The 17,038-nt window shown below is 39.1% G+C and overlaps 1 protein-coding gene across 1 annotated transcript in view; it reads right to left on the bottom strand.

The window, feature by feature from the left end:
* The window catches only part of cpne4a (copine IVa), a gene marked incomplete at both ends in the record, with an annotated part of 63,894 nt that extends 47,619 nt beyond the window's left edge, over positions 1-16,275 (bottom strand). The window contains one exon of the mRNA XM_083678302.1: positions 16,105-16,275. Within this exon, the coding sequence (XP_083534428.1) occupies positions 16,105-16,275 (171 nt within the window). The remainder of the gene's footprint in view (positions 1-16,104) is intronic.
* Between the last annotated feature and the right edge of the window lie 763 nt (positions 16,276-17,038).

Genomic DNA, 17,038 nt, shown 5'->3' with positions numbered 1-17,038 from the left:
TCTTAAAGATAGTTGGTACAGATCCTGTGGATAGAGAGGAATTGATTATGGTGGTAAGGAGCGGAAGGAGGTCTTTAGAGATGGATTGGAGAAAGGGTGAGGGGATAGGATCGAGAGGGCAGGTGGGCAGCCTACAGTTGTTATCATTAAAAACATCATAATGGGGTGCAAATGTCCACATTTTCAGAAGGGGGCAAGGGCAGCCTTCTCTCGTCCACTCCATGTAAAACACTGCTCAATCAAACATCTTTCTATCATTACTGGCAACATGACTTAATATCTTATTAAATAAAAGCATACCAGCCAGTGATAACTGACAAATCCGCTATTGACATATGTAGGTCATGTTTTATACTTTTTGTCGTCAATCAGACAGCAGAGATGCACCACTGCTAGCTCCCTAAACCAACTAACAGTAGGATTTGCAGTAAATACAAGGTAAAGTTCATCAGTAACTGTAACTATCTATGGAAAGAAACATGTGAGCTGGCCGAGCGGATGGCTCTCTCAACTAGCAGAGATTGGCTTGTGCGAACATATAAAGACTATATGAATTTTCCGACAGATCGGCCATCCATTAGAATTGCTAAACTACACCCTCTGGTGGTTGTATTGCAGAGGTGAAACACTTAAAATAAAATGTTTAATGAAGGCCTGTTTACTGCCGTGGTACCCCGGTGATATCGTCGCACAAGCATGAACCTTTTAAACTCTGACTTACTATACATCTAACATTATCTGATAATTGTCTATTCAAGATGAAGCCTGTCTGATCTGTCTGAGCCGGTCTATAATATCCGGCATAATCTTTGCTGGCTGAGGCTAGGGTACCACTTTAAATTTTTTGTCCACATTAAGCAGGATTATGGGTCTTGTAGGCTCCACAGTCTGTGGGATCCTTACCCTCCTTATGCATTACTGTGATCATTGAATTGCACCATTTGTCTGCCGATTTTCCATGCCCAGTTGAAAGCTCTATTTAATATGGCCAGTAGTTCTCCCTTGAAGTCCTTATAAAATTCCCCCACAGAAAGTAAACTCCCCAATTTACTGTCTGTATTGCCTTCAGCAGTGGTGATTGGCAAGATAAGATTTTGGTTTTGTATATCAGACACCAGTGGCAACTGAAGTCCTTAAAAGTGTTCTTTCAGTCAAGCTTCTTGGACTGGGTCATTGTCTGGACTGTATAATTGTCTATAGTATTCAGCAAATTATTGTGCAATTTCTTGTTTACCATTAATATCTTATCCTTATCTCTGTTCCTAATATAGGCAATATTTGCTTTTGTTTGTTGCTTTTTCAATTTGTTGCTTTTTCAATTTAAGTATCTTTAATGCTATTATTCTACTGTAATAATAATTTTGTTTTGTGAAGGTCAGAGATCGCTACTGTACACCCTTTCTATTAGCAAATCCAAAAAGTCCTCAACGTATTTAAATTTGTCAGAGCTGACATTTCACCCATCGCTTTATAAGCTCTCTCCAGATGTCATTGTTATCTTGGTGTTATGTTATTATTTTGTTATTTTTATTATTGTCCATTTAACAGATGATTCTACATAATGTCCCAATTTGTGCCTTGCTGGGAAAATGTTATTGTATTTGTCATGTCCTGTCTTTTTGTCCCTAATTAAAATGTTCATTAAAAAAAGCTTCTTTTTTTTTGCTTTGGCCCCTTCCCAGATTGTGACGGGATTGATTTCACCTCTGTAATTGATTTCTAGAGAGTCCAAACTTTCTACCAACTCAGATCCAATAACATAGATATTGCAGCACAATATGAAAGGGTAATCTGGTTCATGTTACACTCTTGTACTCTGGACATGTCATTTCCAAACATAAAGAAGTAATCCAACCTTGAGTCTTTGTTATAAGGTTTAGAGTAGAACGTATAGTCCCTCTCAGTCTCCACACATCGACTAAACTAATCTCTTTTGTTGCTCTACTCATTATTCTAGCTGCAGGGTCAGAGCTTTGTTGCTTATTAACCTGAGAATCCAAATTTGAATCCATATGAGTTTAAAATCTCCTGCAGCTATAGTTATACCTTGGCTTTGCGAGGCAATAATATCCACAATCTTTCTGACTAATTCAGGACCTTCGTCTGAGGATTATACACATTTATAAGCGAATTTTCCCAATCACCATAACATATCTTCCATTCTTATCAGAAGTCACCTTTTCAACTTTTAAAGTTACCCCATAATGTTACCCCATAATGTCAAAGTAAAAACTCTTTTTTTGAAATGTTTACTAATTAATTAAAACTTAAAAGCTGAAATGTCTTGAGTCAATAAGTATTTACCCCCTTTGCTATGACACTCCTAAAATTAGCTTAAATGCAAAAATGTCTTCACCAATCACTTAACGTAAGTTAAATTGAGTCCATCTGAGGGCAAGGATACTAGTTCATGTGATTTCTGAATGAATATAATTGTTTTCATAGGGTCTCTGAATTGCATAGGAATCAATTACACAATGTGTGGATTAGGCTGTCACTACCAACTCAGCAAATAAAAACCATAATTTTCTCTTGACCCTGACAAACTCCCTATTCCCTGCCGGTGACAAACATACCCATAACATGATGCAGTTACCACTATTCTTCACACTAGGGATGGTGCAGAAACTGCATGTGTTAGATTTGCACTGAACTTTGCTTTGTAGTAAAACCAAATAAACACATTTGCAAACATAATTATAGATTAAGGGATTCTCTTTGGCCACTCTGTTATATTTTGTAGAGTGACTGGGATGATGTTGTCCCATCGACTGTGCTTTTTCCTCTCAGCCATTAAACTTTGTAGATGTTGTTTTTGTTTTTGTTTTGTTCCTCTCCAATTGCTCAGTTTGTAATGACAACATGATCCACACAGTGTGTAATTGACTGACTCAAGAAATGTCAGCTTTTCAGCAGTTAGGGTTAGGGTATTTAAAAAATAAATTAAAAAAATCACTTTGACATTATGGAGTATTTTGTGTAGATCAGTGACAAAATCCAAATCCATTTTAAAGACAGGTTGTAACACAACAAAATGTGGGAAAAAGTCCAGGGGGATGAATACTTACTGTACTGAAGACACTGTATAAGGATGGCCACCCGATAAAATAATTTACTCAGCTTTCATGTTCTGATTGAATCAAATTAGTCTCCTGCAGAAATACAATTTCACCTGTCTTTTTTTAGTTGCTGTAGTATCTTTTTACGTTTGATTGGATTATTAAGATCGTTCACATTATATGAAATAACCTTCATAGGTTTCATGATTTAGTATCTGGATTAATTCATGTCCAAACCATATATTCATACCCCTTACAATACACATTATCCTTTTTTATAATCATCTTTTTAGAATTTGGGTCTACAAACATTTACATTCATGCATGAACTCCAAGTGTGGCAATCACTACAAGATGATTCCATTGATTCCATATGCCCAGTTAGGAATCTTGAGCATAACCAAAAGGATGCTCATGCTGGGAAGAAAAACTACATAAAAACATTCAACATCATGAGTGACCTCACTTGTTCGAGAGCTTACCCTTCCTCCTAGACTTTGATTGCTGCTTTTATATATATATACACAGTACCAGTCCAAAGTTTGGACACACCTTCTCATTCAATGGTTTTTCTTTTTTTAAATTATTTTCTACATTGTAAATTAATACTGAAGACATCAAAACTATGAAAGAACACATATGGAATTATGTAGTAAACAAAAAAGTGTTAAACAAACCAGAATATGTTTTATATTTTAGATTCTAAAAAGTAGCCACCTTTTGCTTTGATGACAGCTTTGCACACTTCTGGCATTCTCTCAATCAGATTCATGAGGTAGTCACCTGGAATGGTTTTCAATGAACAGGTGTGCCTTGTCAAGAGTTAATTTGTGGAATTTCTTGCTTTCTTAATGTGTTTGAGACCATCAGTTGTGTTGTGCAGAGGTAGGGTTGGTACACAGTTCTATACAGTGAATAGCCCTATTCGACTACTGTTCTAATCCATATTATAGCAAGAACCACTCAACTAAGTAAAGAGAAACGACAGTCCATCATTACTTTAAGACATGAAGGTCAGTCAATCCGGGAAAATTTCAAGAACTTTGAATGTATCCTCAAGTGCAGTCGCGAAAACCATCAAACGCTATGATGAAACTGGCTCTCATGAGGACCGCCCCAGGAAAGGAAGACCATGAGTTACCTCTGCTGCAGAGGATAAATTCATTAGAGTTACCAGCCTCAGAAACCGCAAATTAACAGCACCTCAGATTAGAACTCACATAAATGCTTCACAGAGTTCAAGTAGCAGACACATCTCAACATCAACTGTTCAGAGAAGACTGCGTGAATCAGGCCTTCATGGTCGAATTGCTGCAAAGAAGCCACTACTGAGGAAGAACAACAAGAAGAAGAGAATTGCTTGGGCCAAGAAACACAAGGAATGGACATTATACCAGTGGAAATCTGTACTTTGGTCTGATGAGTCCAAATTTTAGATTTTTGGTTCGACCCGCCGTGTCTTTGTGAGATGCAATAAAGGTGAGCGGATGGTTTCTACATGTGTGGTTCCCACCGTGAAGCATGGAGGAGGAGGTGTGATGGTGTGGGGATGCTTTGCTGGTGACACTTGGTGATTTATTCAAAATTCAAGGCACACTTAACCACAGCATTCTGCAGCGACATGCCATCCCATCTGGTTTGCGCTTAGTGGGACCATCATTTACACACTTCCAAGCTATGTAAGGGCTATTTGACCAAGAAGGAGAGTGATGGAGTGCTGCGTCAGATGACCTGGCCTCCACAATCACCCGACCTAAACCCAAAGCAGCCAACAAGTGCTCAGCACCTCTGGGAACTCCTTCAAGACTGTTGGAAAATCATTCAAGGGTGTGCAAAGCGGCCATCAAAGCAAAAGGTGGCTACTTTGAAGAATCTAAAATATAAAACATATTCTGGTGTGTTTAACACTTTTTTGTTTACTACATAATTCCATGTGTGTTCCTTCATAGTTTTGATGTCTTCAATATTAATCTACAATGTAGAAAATAATAAAAAGAAAGAAAAACCATTGAATGAGAAGGTGTGTCCAAACTTTTTTTTGACTGTATATTTATTTGTTTTTGTTTTTTAATTGTTCTATTTTTTCTATCTTTTATTTTATTTTATGCACTTTGAGATTATTCTTGTATAATGAAAAGTTCTTTATGAATGTAATAAATTGTTGTTATTATTATTGTTATTATTGTTGTTATTATTATTATTATTATTATTATCAGTTACCATAATGCCTTAATAACCATTAATTTCCATGATAATGCCTCAGTTTTTCCTTTTTCCGATACCTTTATGAATTTAAACCAATTTTAGGCTATTCTGGGATTCACACAAACAAACAAAAAACAGCAACAATAAGCAAACTAAGGTCTCACTTCAAAGGCTGCTATGAACCAGTTAAATGATGCTTCCCTAACCCTAACCCTAGGATTATCCAGGCATCATAGTCTCTCTTATCACAAAGGGCAATAGATTCAACAATAGAGAGAAAAACAAGAAGAGAAAGCAATAAACAAATGGAGAAAAGTAAGACACTATCTTACTATTATTATTATTATATTATTATTATTGATTCCATCAATCCTCATTCACTCTTCCTAACTAAGAGCCTCCTTATTTTCTCATAAATATTCTTGGTTCAGCATAGGAAGTGAACTTGATTTTATTTTATTACCTTATCCATTAAATATATGTATATATTTTTGTTCTTTTTTTTTTTTATGCTCATACTACTGTTTTAGAAATGATTTTAGCGTTGCCTAAATTCTAACCCAAGCTGTCCACCATAGCAAACAGTTTTTAGCCAAACAAAGATAATAATATACAAATAAAACATTTGTAAATGAAAAGTCAAAAGCAAAAACACAATCCAACAGGATAATTGCAGGCCTGCATGTGGATAATGGCCTTGTTTATAGATAATTTCGGTAGGCCCCCCTACCCCATAGGCTGCTCATAAACAAGAATATATATACACTCACCGGCCACTTTATTAGGTACACCTTGGTGGTACCAGGTTGGACCTGCTTTTGCCTTCAGAACTGCCTTAATTCTTTGTGGCATAGATTCAACTAGGTGCTGGAAACATTCCTCAGAGATTTTGGTCCATATTGACATGATAGCATCACGCAGTTGCTGCAGATTTGTCGGCTGCACATCCATGATGCGAATCTCCCGATCCACCACATCCCAAAGGTGCTCTATTCGATTGAGATCTGGTGATTGGGGAGGCCATTGGAGTACAGTGAACTCAAGAAACCAGTTTGAGATGATTTGAGCTTTGTGATATCCTTATCCTGCTGGAAGTAGCCATCAGAAGATGGGTACACTGTGGTCATAAAGGGATGGACATGGTCAGCAACAATACTCAGGTAGGCTGTGGCATTTAAACGATGCTCAATTGGTACTAAGGGGCCCAAAGTGTGCCAAGAAAATATCCCCCACACCATTACACCACCACCACCAACCTCTGAGTTACTGTTGCCTTTCTATCATCTCGAACCAGTCTGGCCATTCTCCTCTGACCTCTGGCATCAACAAGGCATTTTCGCCCAGAGAACTGCCGCTCACTGGATATTTTCTCTTTTTCGGACCATTCTCTGTAAACCCTAGAGATGGTTGTGCATGAAAATCCCAGTAGATCAGCAGTTTCTGAAATACTCAGACCAGCCTGTCTGGCAACAACAACCATGCCACGTTCAAAGTCACTTAAATCACCTTTCTTCCCCATTCTGATGCTCGGTTTGAACTTCAGCAGGCCGTCTTGACCATGTCTACATGCCTAAATGCATTGAGTTGCTGCCATGTGATTGGCTGATTATATATATATATATAAATGTAATGTAAATAGCAACACAATTCTAAGTTAAATCAATTACAGCATGATTTATTCATCCAAGATGACCCCTATTGATGACCCCTTGTTCAGTTTGTTTCCTCCTCGGCTCTTTGGGACACTTCATAGGATATTTTAATATCGTCATTTATGCATTCATATCTAGATCTTAATGTGTAATGAGCACAGGTTCTGCCTGCAGTCTCCTCACTAGCTGGGTTTATGCTGTAGCCTACGGTACATTATTCAGATTCAATTGTGTCCTGACGTCAAGGACATAATAGTGAGGCCGTTTTATAGAGCAGGATATAAATCAATGCTAGGCTAGCACCCTCAACTTTCTATAGCTTATTCCACCTAAACACATCATGCGGAAAGAAAGAAAAAAGAAACAGCCATATCACTTATGCTTCCGATTCCTATGTGGAGAGGCCAGAGTTAGTTCAGTCTTGAACAGTCTTATTTAGTGGTGGGTTGGTAAAACGCTGTAAGCAAACGAGAAATAGTACCTTCAGAGTAAGCGGTTATATTTGTTTGGCTTCCCTAAGGTTCTCTTTTGTTTCCTTTAGGTCTGTCTGCGTGTCTTTTATTTCTGTTCGTAGCTTAACAAAGCCTTCTTTTGCATCAGCAGAGAAGCTCTGTTGATGCTTCTGTTCTAAATTGTCCTATTTGTTTGGTGATTTTTGCCTGTAGTTCCTCAGTATGGCTTTGAAGTTGTGTTTATTCACTCGTTTGTTTTGGGGTTTTATTTCTTGTGTAACCACTCCTGAGCGCAGATTCATACCACTTTGACCCAAACTGTTCTATTTACTTATCTCACTGCATTAAATGCCTCAAGCTTAAAAACACCTCTGCTTAGTGTGTGAATAAATTACTGACTTTGATTATAATCACAGAGTATACAATTTTGGTACATTTATTTGTATTTACTTTTGGGGAAACTTAGCTTCAAATCATGTCTTTATGGATACTTGGAAAAAATACAGTGCCCTGCATAAGTAATGAGACAGTGAAGGATTTTCTCTTCTTTTGGCTCTATACTGCAAAAAGTTTGGATTTTAAATCAAACAATTACTATGAGGTTAAAGTATAGATTCTCAACTTTTATTTGATGGTATTTGTGTACTTATTGGTTTCACCATACAGAAATGACAACACTTGTTATCATAGTCCCCCTATTTCAGGCCACCAAAAGTAATGGTAAAAAAATAACTATTGGCTTGACAGGTGTCTCTGGTTAGTCAGGTGTGTTCAGTCACATAATTTCTGTCATCTGTCAATGTCCAGTATTGATTCTAGGTTTTACATTTGCCTATGCGTCTGCTATTGTTTTCTGTCAATGTCAGGAATACAGAGACATCATGAAAGTCAAGAAAGGCATTATGAGGCTGAAATATCAGAGAAAATCAATCAGATTTGGAACATTTAAAAGGGAGAATGCACTGGTGAGCTCAGATATTGCAAATGTCCTGGTAGGCCAAAGGAAGACTTCTTCAGTGAATGACTAAAGAATGACTATAATTAAGAAAAACCCCAAAACAACTGTCCCACAGATCAGGAACATTCTCCAGGAGGTAGGTGTGAATGTGTCATGAGACAACCATCACCAGCTGAACAACAGTCTTCACTGCAAGGTGCAAACCACCACTAGTTATCCTCAAAAAGGATGGTCACAGGTTACAGTTTGATTAAAAAAAAAATGTTAAAAGAAAAAGTACCTAAAAAGCCTGCAGTGGTCTGGAAAAAGGTATTGTGGACAGATAAGACAGATATGTACAAACAATAACTGAACAAACAATAACTGAACATGGCTGCAGTACAAGCCTCACAGAACATCACCAGAGCAGATACCCAGTGTCTGTCAGGTCCAATGGGTCATAGGCTTTTGCATGCAAAGGATTATCGAACAAATATTAAACATGAGTGCTTAATTTGGATATTATATGAATCTGTCCCGTTACTTTTGGTGCCCTGAAATAGGGAGAATATGTTTAAAAAATGGTGTTCTTTCTAAATGGTGCAACCAATCTGAAAGGAAAAAACACTGAATTAAAGCTGAGAATCTCTACTTTGACCCCATAGTAACTGTTGGAGTATAGAGTTAAAAGAAGACAAAATGCTTTCTCTTTCCAATACCTATGGAGGGCACTGTATACTTATATATATTGTATAAAAAATATTGTATAAAAAATATACAGACTTATACATACTGTATAAAACTTACCCAGTGAATTTGTATATTATAAGCGCACTCAGAGGCCCTCCCTCCAACCGACCTTAATCTCATCATTATTGCCCCTACCCTCCATCTAGTCTGTTATATTTGCTAACATTTTTGGGGGATATTGATATTCCATTTTTCAAATGTCAGAGATATGTCAGGGCTTTGCATCACCATGAGCTGCTGTCCCTCTTTGGCAAATGTCAGAGTTAAAAATGACCACAGACTGAAACCGAAATCTCAATGACGGCACTGATGTTCTCCACTGGGAGGATGTTGTGACGGAGAGGAGAGAGTAGGAAGAGGTAGAGGAGCCAGAGAGAAGAGGAGGGGTGAGAGGAGGAAGAGGTAGAGGAGCCAGAGAGAAGAGGAGGGGTGAGAGGAGGAAGAGGTAGAGGAGCCAGAGAGAAGAGGAGGGGTGAGAGGAGGAAGAGGTAGAGGAGCCAGAGAGAAGAGGAGGGGTGAGAGGAGGAAGAGGTAGAGGAGCCAGAGAGAAGAGGAGGGGTGAGAGGAGGAAGAGGTAGAGGAGCCAGAGAGAAGAGCGGTGAGAGTAGGAAGAGGTAGAGGAGCCAGAGAGAAGAGGAGGGGTGAGAGGAGGAAGAGGTAGAGGAGCCAGAGAGAAGAGGAGGGGTGAGAGGAGGAAGAGGTAGAGGAGCCAGAGAGAAGAGGAGGGGTGAGAGGAGGAAGAGGTAGAGGAGCCAGAGAGAAGAGGAGGGGTGAGAGTAGGAAGAGGTAGAGGAGCCAGAGAGAAGAGCGGTGAGAGTAGGAAGAGGTAGAGGAGCCAGAGAGAAGAGAGGTGAGAGGAGGAAGAGATAGAGGAGCCAGAGAAAGGAAGTCCAAGCTGACAAGTTAGTCAAGTACAGTATTGGCACTTCTTGAAAGGAACAATGACAAAGGAAAGTCAGGCGACAAGAGATCCATAAGGTACTTTGAAAGTTAGAAAATCTCACACTTCTGCTGAGATGTGTGTATCTTGTGTGACAGACTGTGTGTTGTCTGTCTGTGTGTGTGTGTGTGTGTGTGTGTGTGTGTGTGTGTGTGTGTGTGTGTACGTGTTTGCATGCAGGATTATTACTTGAGATAACAGATGCTGCTGGCTCTCTCAGGTCAGTGGCTGACACAGCCAATCTATAGAGCATTGTGAAATCTATTTCATGGGGAGACAGACTTCTATATCACACACACACACTACTCAGTATTAACACACTACTCTGTATTCACACACACACACACACACACACACACACACTATAACTATACACACAAAACACATATATTTTCTCCAATTTGAAGATAAATGATGAGTGGCTTACATGGTAGGTCAAACCCTCAATCCACTTTTGTAACGCGAAGGCTATCTGACGGGTTCTCTTTTCCCAATGCATACTGTATCAGAGCATTGGATGGCACACACAAATTCTATCTTGATTGGTGGGGTCAATGTGGTTGCAAAGCAAAGGTTTTTTATTTTCCGAACCAGTGGCCCGTGGGATTTCTTAATTTTTAATTTCGTGCAATGCGTGCAAATGGGTTTGGAGGAGGAGTGTTATTGTGATCAACTAGAGGGGTAAGAGGGGAGTGGACCTACCACTACAATTCACAGGGCAACACAAAAATATATAGATATTCAATTATGATATTATGTTGCGTACAGTGAAACATTACCTTATGAAATATACCAAACTATAATCAATACCTAAACAGTGTTGGAGAGCACAGTGAAAATGAACAGGGAAAAGCTCTTCAGGCTCTTCATAGTTCAGGTTTTTCAATGTTAGAACTCATTTTCCACTTGTTGTAGGCTCATCCAGACACTTTTTCGGTCATATTTCCATTCTTGACCTTTCTTTGGCTGGCTCCAGGGTTAGCATGAATGGGATCACCTGTACACTATTCCAGTGGCGGCTGGCGCCGTTCAAGATTAGGGAGGACGACTTTTATTTAATGCACAGTGTCCTTATTTGTATTACAGCAAAAACTGCATTCATATTCTATTCACCCAGCTCAATGTAACATAGTTTATGCTATTGCATACCCACCCGGGCATGATACTAGAATTTGCCCACCCTATACCGATCTTGAGGTTGTTAGAACCTAGTCTACACATGAAAGTTTATAACGCAGGTGCACAGGAGGAAAGATAGATTTGAGTTATCGAGGTGACAGTGACACATACACAGTTCACTTTCATAGCAGCCACATACAGCATTATCACTTTGTTGTATAATTCCTTCTCTCATCCATACACTCTTCTCCTCTCACCTTTTCCCTTCACCTGGGAACTTCACTGCACAACATCTGTCTGTAGTACCAGGCGCAAAAACCTCTCCAACAATCGCTACGCAACATACATTGTTGTCACCATAATGATGGTTAAGAAACTGAGAACTAACATGCGTAACCTACAATTCCAAACAATATTTACAATCACGGAAACAGCAAGCGGTTACACCAGCGGGCCCGGGTGGCAATAAATTAATAAAACCGAAATCTTACCTTGAATCTGAAGAGTTGCAGTTGGATAGCCTATCTAGCTAGCTAACATAAACAGCATTTCTCTGTGTTTGAGTCAGCCAGGTTGTTGAGTAGGCTAAATAACCTGCATTAGCTAAGTAAGTGAATGGTAAACTACGAATAAAAAATACAACAAAACAAAAATAGCCAGCTCTCTCTCGTCGCAACGAGGGGAGTCTCAAAATGTGCTCTCCTCTATTCCCGTATAGCCTGCAATTAACATGTTTTGGTTTGTGTGAGCTGTTTGAGTGCATTTTGTGCAGCAGAATCAAGCAGATGTAGATTTTTGTAGTTTATTTTATTTTTTATTTTCATTTTATTTTATTTCATCAAAATTCAAGGGAGAACCATCCTCCTCTTCCACAATGGACCAGCCTCAACTGTGCTATATGTATGACTACTTTAAACATCTCCACAGGAAATTCTACAGCCATCTTTACAGTCATCTTTGTGGGCTATACACAGGTTTTGATATGAAAACAATTTGTATTTTCCACTATTACAAGCGTAAACTTATTATTATGATATATTATTGAAACTGAGAATACTTGCTGTTTTGTCCTCGGTTTGGAACTTATTTTTCACTACATCTGCACAGCAGAGTGTGCACCTTGTTTGAACAACACAGCGGAACAACACAGACAACGTCATTCGGTTAAAGAAGCTAGTCTATTTTATTCAAAGGCACAATGACAGATCATTTTATATAAAAACAGTATAATATTTTTCTATTGAACCCCTGATAACTAAATCATGTTTACTTTATGTGTGGAGACATTTAAAGCCCTTTTCTGTGCTTTTGATAGCATGCAGGTGATCCCATTCATGTACCCTGGTATGGCTAAGTGCTAGTCCTGGAACCAGCCAAAGAAAGCTCAAGAATGGAAATATGACCAAAAGAAGTGTCAGGATGAGTCTACAACACTCCAAGTAAGTGGAAAATGTGTTCTAACATTGAAAACTTCCCTTTAATGTATTTAAGCAAAAACCTTAGGTCCTTGGTTAAATACGCAATGACATTTACAACAATATAAAATTACAATTCAGTGGAACTTTCCTTTTAAGTAGCTGCTGCTCCTGCCGTGTGAGTTACTTTGGAGCTACCTTTGCAAAATTGTTAGATAATCTACAAATGTAAATTAGTGAACAGGTCTCTTGATGGCTGTGATTAGCATTGAAGGGGGAGCTATTCTGCAGCCCTACCTTGAGATCCCTTCCCCTGAGGAGAGAAATGGCTGTGAGCTCTGTGGGATGTTATATGAGAGGTGTCAGAGCTGTGATGTCATCAGTATAGAAGTAATAGGATGAATTCTGATTGGTCTCCTTGCAAACATCTCCTAATTTAAATACTTTAGTCTATATAACAGAGGCAAAGGGACAAATTCATTGTATTTTCTTTGTTCTGGTGTTTAGTTCTCGTCATGAGCTGTGAGTAGCTTTGTAAGAATGAGAGAGAGAGAGAGAGAGAGAGAGACATGTGGACATTCTTGCACTAAATCAGCACAAACTCAACAATTCTTTGCACATGGGTGATAATTACATTACTTGGAGTCAGATTATCAATATTAGATATGCTTTGCTATTAACAAAATACAGCCAAATGTCTTAGCCAAACCTTCACATGGAAATTGCCATTCTTATAAAATGGTCTACAGCATCGCGCAGTAACGTCTGCATTAAAGGAGCCCATGACCAACCAATACCTAGGTTTTGGTAGGGTAATGGTTATGACGCTGCTTCATGAGTACCTTGTGATTGTTTTACATGGTATCGAATCCAGCCTCGGGTAAGACAGATCATACTTGTTTCACTAGCTTAAACAACAAGATAACTTAAGCTACATCCTTTTCTTACTGTTGTAGGCCGAACAGTCCTGCATTTTACCACAACATTCTAAATGGCCACTTTCATCAGTCTTGGCTGTTATCTGTACCTGCCGGGAGTTAACAATGTGTGCACTGCTAGTGCTGGCTAAAACAGGAGGAAGGTAAAAGAAACAAATTATATTATTGGTATCATGCATTTGTCTAAAGTAAGTGAATCGACTACACATAGAATCCACTTCATAGAGTAGGTGGGTAGTTAAAGTTAGCAGTTCCTTTAAACATCACAATCAATAAGGACCCCTCAGCTCATCACTGTTTCATGTCGTCGGTTTCTCAGGAAAGAGAAACTGAATTTCATCTTTAAACACAAAAATGTGACACCACTTATAAAACACACAGAGAACAACCTGCAATGTCAGCGAGAGATAAACCAAAAGAGCCAGTGCTTAGCGTGCCTGATCACCAGCTCCCTGCTAAGATCATCATTCCATAATTTAAATGCCTCTTGGGCATCTCTTTGCTCTGTCAATTACAGTGGAGAGGATGGCAAACGTCATATCGTCAGCGACACCAGACACAGAGCATTGCTAATGCTAACTGCACATCACAAAGCTAACAATTGTTGAGATTTGGTTTTGTTTCCGAAAGAACCTTATCCTTATTAGAACATTATCATTACAAACATCAACATATAATGCATAACACTTTATATGCACGACAAGTGTTTTCATAGGCAAATATAGGGCACATGGATTGCAATGCACTGTAACAGTAACAGGCTTTGCATAGCAACATAACAGAATAATCAGCAATACTCTTCTAATCAGACAATTCCATGCCTACTCAACACGGCATCGGTCTAACTTTTTCACATAATCAAGCACAGGTGAGATATTTGCATCTCATGGCCTACCAATAACACATAAAGCCTTCAGACCTAGTTTGGGATACATAATGTAACCTTTTGACAGGGGGTGTCAGGCATTACATGGGAGCCCTCACTGACTTTGTTCCACTACTCTGCATACTGTATTTATATTACCCAGTCGGCGTGACGGTTTCCACCAGTAATTATTCTCAATCCACTTTCTTTACTTTTCCATTTGGTTTAAATAGAGGGTTGAAATTGAATTTGAATAAGCTTGTTCAAATTCCATGTCATGTGGAAAATTATTTGACAGTAGTAATGGGTCTTTTGCAACCTCATTTACATATATGATAACTTGAGCTCTGCCCAAAAGAATAATGATTATAGTGAGTCCCCACCACAGAAACTTGATGGTAAGGTAGAAAATCTCATTATCTTTTACTTTGTGGTGCACTCAACAAGAGGTGAGCTTATGCTGAGGACCAGTGGCAGCCTATTAACTAAAAAACTTTTCACTCAAATTACCCATCACTACATGACAGTGTCAAACGTATTCCTTGAGAGACAATGTCAAAGCTCGACAATTATTGACATACAGTACCGTTAAAAAGCACAATTTCCTAATTTTGTTGTCTCAGAATCTGAAAAATCTGTTATGATCTACATATCTTAGTGGACACTTTCAAAGTGAAATAAAATCAGAATCTATTGATAACAAAATAGAAGACCTGATTGCAGAAATAATCGCTTAATTGTTGTGGCATTCCTAAATTTGCTAAATGCAAAACGTTCTTCAACAAGACACAAGAAGTTGAATTGAGTCCATCCAAGAGCTCTAATAAATACTTTAACACCCTGGTCTTTGTAGGAAACCAGTTACAGCCTGTTGATCAGGCTGGAACTACTAAATGAGCCAACATAGAGGAACAAAACTCCTGAGGAATGCTACCCTGAGACTGGTTCGACTCCATAGCCACGCAAAACAATTTCAGACCAATTGCAGCTTGTGTCATTTCAACGGTCAAAGATTTGAGGGTGGGCCTTTTTCAGTGTGGGCTATCCCTGCACAAAACCACTCAGTCCAGGCCTATCCGAGCCATCGCGGAATGAACGAGTGAACGAGTTCAGCGCAATAGTTAAATGGGAGAGGGCCTCAGTCTACAAATGTACATGATATGACATTAGAAGCAGAAGTCTAATTATTGTGTTTCCCAAAACTCATAATTTACTTCAGTTTGCCCATGTGGCACTCTTTGCACTTAGATACTCCAAACAGGCCACAGAGCTGTGATCATGGAGTAGGCCTACAGGAACTACATATGCCCCTCATATCACATGAGCTTCAATGTTTTGTAAACTTAAGAATAAGCATTATTTGAATAGACTAATTTAGGGTTAGGTCAGTTGTAATAAGCTGGCAGGCATGAATGTTTGAGGTTTGTGATATCAATTTCATAACAGTGTTGTGTAGACCTAGCAGGGAAGATTCATTCATTGTGGATGAGCTTGAGGAAAGGAAGTCATTAAAGTAATTGTCTGGTCTGTTCAAGACTGATGATACAGAGTCAAATCCTCTCCAGATCTGCTCCCATAACTAGAGATCCCATCTGCATCAATGCATGATGTACACAAAAGTCTCAGTTATGCCCCTGGATCTATATTACTTATTCAAATCTGGGGCCTGTGCTGGTTTAACGGACATAGACACAGCCAGTAAGGATTGTAGCCCAATGTAATCTTTGAGCAAATTGGGTTAAAGGTGAAAGGTTAAAAGTGAGGCTTCCTACCTCTAGCCACTGTCCGTGGGACTGCATCTTGATGAGGACGCAGGGGTCTGGCTTGGACAAGGCATCGCGGTCCGAGATGCCCTTACAGGCCACACGCAGCTCCACTTTAGACTGGCACGGGCTGCCCAACAGCCCAAGGGTATTGGCCGCAGACTCAAAGATGTTGCTCATGGTGTTTAGTGATGGGTGTGCTGCAAGGGAGACACACACACACACACGCACACACACCATAATGATTACAGGGAGCTCAAGTGCATTTTGCATATGCACATGTACACACACACAGTCCAATGATTGTAACATGAACAATACAACAAAAGAACTGTATACTGCTCATCCACACATGTGAATTCTTTCTCTTACACACACACACACACTCACACACAGACACACACACACACACAGGAGCTTAAACACATTCACTCACACTGTCACACCTAATAAAATCAGGAAACTTGATTATCACTGGCCCTCATTGTTCCACATTCATCATTATCCCACTACGATTTGATGACCAGACAGCAGATGAGAGCATCTTCATGCCTACCAATCACCTAATGAATCCTAACCCACTAATTATCCAATCAAGAGCCCTCAACTGCTGCAGCCTCAGAGTGTAGATCGCAATCAAAATAGACTCATATCAAATGATCTCCTTTTGTGAAGAGAAGATGCCTTAAATCCAAGGAAAGTAATACAAAGCACCACAAAGCAAAAGTTTTGTCAAGGAGCTCCTGAACTTCAAGGTTACCACTGTAATAAGTCCTGAGATGGGGAAAGACTCCAGTAGCCTTTTCATTTGGATAGATAGAGAGTGGAGTGTTCTCATCAAACTGCCCTTCTCAGAGTCATTGGATTTAGATGGATATAACTCCTATGTAATATATATAGGAGTTATGTCCGATATAAAGGCGAATAGCTAGCAACATGATGG

This window comes from Argentina silus, assembly GCF_951799395.1.
Source record: "Argentina silus genome assembly, chromosome: 10".
In the NCBI taxonomy this organism is placed as follows: domain Eukaryota; kingdom Metazoa; phylum Chordata; class Actinopteri; order Argentiniformes; family Argentinidae; genus Argentina; species Argentina silus.
Note: the sequence above shows the minus strand (reverse complement) of the source record. Positions and strands in the feature narration are given on the sequence as shown.